At 51.8% G+C, this 6183-nt stretch overlaps 1 protein-coding gene across 1 annotated transcript in view; it reads right to left on the bottom strand.

Annotated features, from left to right (window-relative positions):
• Positions 1-3284, bottom strand: part of LOC125449321 (acidic fibroblast growth factor intracellular-binding protein) — a 16101-nt gene extending 12817 nt beyond the window's left edge. Inside the window, 2 exon segments of the mRNA XM_059641661.1 lie at positions 605-871; positions 1638-3284. Of these exon segments, the coding sequence (XP_059497644.1) occupies positions 605-871; positions 1638-1722 (352 nt within the window). The 5' untranslated portion in view covers positions 1723-3284.
• Positions 3285-6183: the final 2899 nt, after the last annotated feature.

Genomic DNA, 6183 nt, shown 5'->3' with positions numbered 1-6183 from the left:
CGGGCGAGAGAGAGAGCGCACGCGGGCGAGAGAGAGCGCGCACGCGCGCGGGCGAGCGTGAGAGAGTGCGCAGCGCGCGGGCGAGCGAGAGAGAGAGAGCGCGCGCGCGAGCGAGACAGAGAGAGCGCGCGCGCGAGCGAGACAGAGAGAGCGCGCGCGCGAGCCAGACAGAGAGAGCGCGCGCGCGAGCCAGACAGAGAGAGCGCGCGCGCGAGCCAGACAGAGAGAGCGCGCGCGCGAGCCAGACAGAGAGAGCGCGCGTGAGCGAGACAGAGAGAGAGCGCGCGCGAGCGAGACTGAGAGAGAGAGAGAGAGAGAGCGTGCGCGAGCGAGACCGAGAGAGAGAGAGCGCGCGCAAGCAAGACCGAGAGAGCGCGAGCAAGAGACAGCGCGAGCAAGAGACAGTGCGAGCAAGAGAGAGACAGCGCGAGAGAGAGCGCGCGAGCGAGACAGAGAGAGAGCACGTGTGCGAGCAAGACAGAGAGCGCACGCGCGCGAGCGAGACAGTGAGAGAGAGCGCGTGCAAGCGAGACAGAGAGAGAGCGCGCGCGCGAGCGAAACAGAGAGCTGGAAAGTAAAGCTCCCCTGCCCTGTCCCCAAGCACTCCCTTGAGTTATTTGGGGTTGCCAGCCCCACTGCTCCTGGTATGTTAGCCCAATCCTGTGATCTTACTTTTCGATTAACATGGACTGCATTGGTGGTGGGATCTGGAAGAGGAGCTGGTTGATCAGCTTCGGGGGGCTGTGCAGCAGGCGCTCTAACATCTGGAAGGCCCGGTAATGGTCCATGGTGTCACTCTCCAGCACATCTGGTGTGGCGCCACTCTGTTCCAAGATGCCACTCTGGATCCGGATGCTAACAGCATCGCTTACTGTAACAAAATGCAGTGAAGATTGAGCGGGAAATGGAACAGAGACATTGTAGAGATCTACAGCACAGAAAATGGGCTCTTCAGCCGATCCGGTATGAGCCAGTCAAAAACAACTCAACTATTCCAATCCTGTTTGCAGTTCTGAGGAAGGATCATCGGACCAGAAACGTTAACGCTGTTTTTTCCTTCACAGATGCTCCCAGACCTGCTGAGCTTTTCCAGCAACTTCTGTTTATGTTCCTGATTTACAGCATCCGCAGTTCTTTCGGTGCCTATTACACAGCACTTGGCCCACTGCCTCGCATGCCTCGGCATCCCAAGTACACATCTAAAATACTTAGAATCATAGAGTCCCAACATGTGAGCAGGCAATTCGGCCCACTGACTCCACACCGACCCTCTGAACAGCATCCTCCCAGACTCCCTCCTCTAACCTATCCCTGTATCCCTGCATTTCCCATGGCTAACCCGCCTAGCCTGCCCATCCCTGAACACCATGGGTCAATCCACCCTAACCTGCGCATCTTCGGACTGCGGGAGGAAACCCACGCAGACACAGGGAGAATGTGCAAACTCCACAGACAGTCGCCTGACACTGAAATCGAACTTAGGTCCCTGGCGCTGTGAGGCAGCAGTTGCCAACGTTTGTGGCTGTAACTGAGTGGGCTGTGGAAGTGAAGCCCGTGACCTCTTGTACAAGTTCAAAGGTTGCCTGATCCTGTTCAGTGGGTGGCCCATCTCACTACCCGCTCCCTCAGTCTGGTACCTGAGTACCCGTCCAGCCAGAGTTGATACACGTCCTTGTCGATCAGCGTAGTGTTCCCCACAAAGACGTCCAGTTCCACAGCCATATCTTGACAGCCTTCCTGCCACAGGCTGGCCTCCTCCTGCCACTCCGATAACTGGCCCTGGTTACTGAGACCTCCGCCTCCACTGGTAATGGCAGCGTGTGCAGAACTCCACCCAAAATGCCCCACGCTCCCTCACATTAAGGTTCCCTAGCCCGTTACATAGGTGACTAGTACCCCCTCAGTCCTGTTCCTGAGGCTATCACCATTTACAATAGTCACCAGTGTCACTAACCCCTAGCCAGGTAACACAGTAACTGGAGCTAGTGTTGGTTCCCACTATACTTATCCTTGCGATCAGCAATTGTGGTAAATACGCTAATTACCACCCCAGCTCCAGCTACTATTGTAACTCATGGGTCAAAAACCTGTCTCTATAGGAACCGGCTACCCCCAGACCTGTCACCATCGGAACCGGCTACCCCCAAACCTGTTTCTATAGTAACTGGCTACCCCCAGACCTGTTTCTATAGTAACTGGCTACCCCCAAACCTGTCTCTATAGGAACCGGCTACCCCCAGACCTGTCACCATCGGAACCGGCTACCCCCAGACCTGTTTCTCTCGTAACTGGCTACCCCCAGACCTGTTTCTATAGTAACTGGCTACCCCCAAACCTGTTTCTATAGGAACCGGCTACCCCCAGGCCTGTTTCTATAGAAACCGGCTACCCCCAGGCCTGTTTCTATAGAAACCAGCTACCCCCAGGCCTGTTTCTATAGTAACCGGCTACCCCCAAACCTGTTTCTATAGGAAGCGGCTACCCCCAAACCTGTTTCTATAGTAACTGGCTACCCCCAAACCTGTTTCTATAGGAACCGGCTACCCCCAAGCCTGTTTCTATGGAAACCAGCTACCCCCAAGCCTGTTTCTATAGAAACCGGCTACCCCCAGGCCTGTTTCTATAGTAACTGGCTACCCCCAAACCTGTTTCTATAGTAACTGGCTACCCCCAAACCTGTTTCTATGGGAACCGGCTACCCCCAAGCCTGTTTCTATGGAAACCAGCTACCCCCAAGCCTGTTTCTATGGAAACCAGCTACCCCCAGGCCTGTTTCTATAGTAACTGGCTACCCCCAAACCTGTTTCTATAGTAATTGGCTACCCCCAGGCCTGTTTCTATAGTAACTGGCTACCCCCAAGCCTGTTTCTATGGAAACCAGCTACCCCCAAGCCTGTTTCTATGGAAACCAGCTACCCCCAGGCCTGTTTCTATAGTAACTGGCTACCCCCAAACCTGTTTCTATAGTAATTGGCTACCCCCAGGCCTGTTTCTACAGAAACTAGTCGCCAGAATCTGTTATGATGGGAACTACCTACACCCCAAAAAACTGTTGTTATGGTAACTAAACCCAAAAAACTGTTTCTACGGAAAAACCAGTCGCCAGAACCTAATACTATGGAAACAGTCTATACCCCCAGCCTGTCCTTACAGTAACTAGTCTGAAGTTAGTGATCCTGGTTTTATTTAAAGCGGCTGATCCCGGGGAAGTTCTTAAAAGCGTAGACCCCCACCACAGCCCAGAAACCAACCCAACGACAACTTCCGGGTCAGAGACCTGTCAATCAGACAGCAGACGGGAAGCTTCCGGCTATGCCGTGTCTTTGCAAGGCCTGCGCAGGCGCGGCACTGGCGAGGGCGGAGCTTGTCCTCTCTCTCCCCCCCAGGCCCGTGAAAACTGGGGACACGCCCCCTGGAGACTGGCGAACGGCCCCTGGAAATGGGGGCGCGCCTCCTCTGTAGTTTCGACACGCCCCCTGGTGACCGGGGAACGCCCCCTAGAAACGACGTCACGCCCCCTGATGGTTGGGACACACCCGCTGGAGACAGAACGCCCCCCGGAGACAGAGCCCGGCCTCTTTTTGCCGGAGGAGGAGGCTACTGAGGTTAGAGACACGCCCCTGGAGACTGGGACACGCCCCTGGAGACTGGGACACGCCCCTGGTAACAAAGTGTGAGGCTGGATGAACACAGCAGGCCAAGCAGCATCTGAGGGGCACAAAAGCTGACGTTTCGAGCCTAGACCCTTCATCAGAGAGACTGGGACGCGCCCCTAGAATCCGAGACACGCCCCTGCAGACTGGGACACGCCCTTGGAGACTGGGACACGCCCCCTAGATACAGGTTCATGTCCCCTGCAGACATTTTCCCTCATCCCTCAATGATCCCTCCAACTACCCTCGTCCACTCCCCAGGAGATGTCATGCTGTGACTGTACAGGACATCGTGAGGCCACTTTTGGGGCACTGCATTCAGTTCTGGTCTCATTGCTGTTGGAAAGATGTTGTGAAACTTGAAAGGGTTCAGAAAAGATTTACAAGGATGTTGCCAGGATTGGAGGGTTTGAGCTACAGGGAGAGGCTGATAGACTGGAGCATCAGAGGCTGAGGGTTGACCTTATAGAGGTTTATAAAATCTTGAGAGCCATAGTTAGGGTGAACAGTCAAGGTCTTTTCCCTAGGATGAGAGTCCAAAACTTGAGGGGCATAGGTTCAAGGCGAGAGGGGAAAGATTTAAAAGGGACCTAAAGGGGTAACTTTTTCACACAGAGGGTGGTGCGTGTGTGGAATGAGCTGCCAGAGGAAGTGGTGGAGGCTGGTACAGTTACAGCATTTAAAAGGCATCTGGGTGGGGACATGAATAGGAAGGGTTCAGAGGAATATGGGTCAAACACTGGCAAATGGGACCAGATTAAGTTAGGATATCAGGCTGGCATGGACGAGTTGGGCTAAGGAGTTTGTTTCCATGCTGTACAGCTCTATGACTCTATCTCTCCCCTCATCCCATCCACTTTATTCTCATTCTGTCCCTGTCCCTTGCCCTATCCACTCACTCCATGCCAACAAAGCCACTCTGAACCTTTCCCCCTCACTATCTCTACTCCTCGCCTCACCACACTGCCTTCTCCTCCTGCACTTATATCTCGATGAGCCAGCTCCAATATGATCCAGGGCTGTACTGAGACATAGGTGATGCTGAGGGGTTTTCAAAGGGGTGACGTTCAGAGGTGGTTTCATTCTGTCATACCTGGCCCACTGGGTCACAGTCTCAGGACAACTGGTTAGTTATGTTTGCTAAGGTGAGGAGAATGTTCTTCACTACTTGATTAAATGGGTCAATGTACTGAATAATGGAAGATGGAAATCAATCTAAATAAATGTGATGTTGTACAAGAAACAAGGGTAGGACTTATACAATGTATAGTAAGGCCTTGGGTAGTGTTCTAGAACAGAGGGACCCAGGGGTTCAGGTACATAATTCTTTGAAATTTGCATCACATAGAAGGGTGGTTAACAAGGGGTTTGGTAAGCTTGCCTTAATTGCTCAGATCTTTGAGTGTAGGAGTTGGGAAGACATGTTGAGGTTTGTACAGGACGTTGGTGAGGCCTCTTCTGGACGACTGTCTGCAGTTCTGGTTGCCCAGTCATTGGAAGAATGCTGTTAAACTGGAGTGGGTTCACAAGAGATTTGCGAGGATGTTGCTGGGAGTGGAAAGTTTGAGTTATATTTGAAAGGCTGGGACTTTTTTCGTTGGAGCGTAGGAGTTTTTATAAACCTCTGTACAATCATGAGGTGCATAGATAGAGTTGTCTTTTCCTTAAGAGGTGGGATTTCAGGACTAGGGGCACATTTTCAAGGTGAGAGAAGAAAGATTTATAAAAGACATAAAAGGGGCAATTTTTTTACACTGAGGATGCTTCACATGTGGAATTAACCTCTTCAGGAACTTGTGGATGTGGGTACAATTACAACATTTAAAAGGCATTTGGATAAGTGCATGAATAGGAAAGTGCATGATTTGGAGGGATACGGGCCAGGAGCAGGCAGGTGGGACTAGTTTAGTTTGGGATTATAGTCGACATGGACTGGTTAGACAGAAGGGTCTGTTTCCGTGCTGTGTGACTCTTTGAGGGCGGTAAATCTTGACACGACGATACTCCAGGAGAGCTGTAGATGCTAACATGCCGAATATATCACAGATTGAGATGGAGAGATTTTTTTAAGAACTGGGAAAGAAAAATCAGGGGACAGGGCATGAAATTATGATCTTTCATAGACTGGCAAGGCAGGATCAATGTGCTGAAAGGCCTATCCTGTTCCCAGTTCTTAAGAGATCAGGACGCAATCACAAGAATACCAAATCTCAAAGGAAACACCAGCTTATACCTGAACAAGAAGAGAATCCTAATTGGTTTGCAGAAAGGTAGGATTTGGTACTCTAAATGTTTAACCTTTATAATTTGTGTTAGTTATGAATCGTAAGGTTTCCTCCGGGTGCTCTGGTTTCCTCCCACAGTCGAAAAGATGTGCAGGCTAGATGGATTGGCCGTGCTAAATTGCCCGTAGTGTTCAGGGACGTGTAGATTAGGTAGGTTATAGGGGGTTGGGTCTGGGTAGGATGCTCTGAGGGTCGGTGTGGACATTTTGGGCCGAAGGGCCTGTTTCCACTTGGTAGGGATTCTG

Source organism: Stegostoma tigrinum, chromosome 42, assembly GCF_030684315.1.
Source record: "Stegostoma tigrinum isolate sSteTig4 chromosome 42, sSteTig4.hap1, whole genome shotgun sequence".
Lineage (NCBI taxonomy): Eukaryota > Metazoa > Chordata > Chondrichthyes > Orectolobiformes > Stegostomatidae > Stegostoma > Stegostoma tigrinum.
The sequence above is the reverse complement of the archived record's forward strand: the minus strand, read 5'-3'. Positions and strand labels throughout refer to the sequence as shown.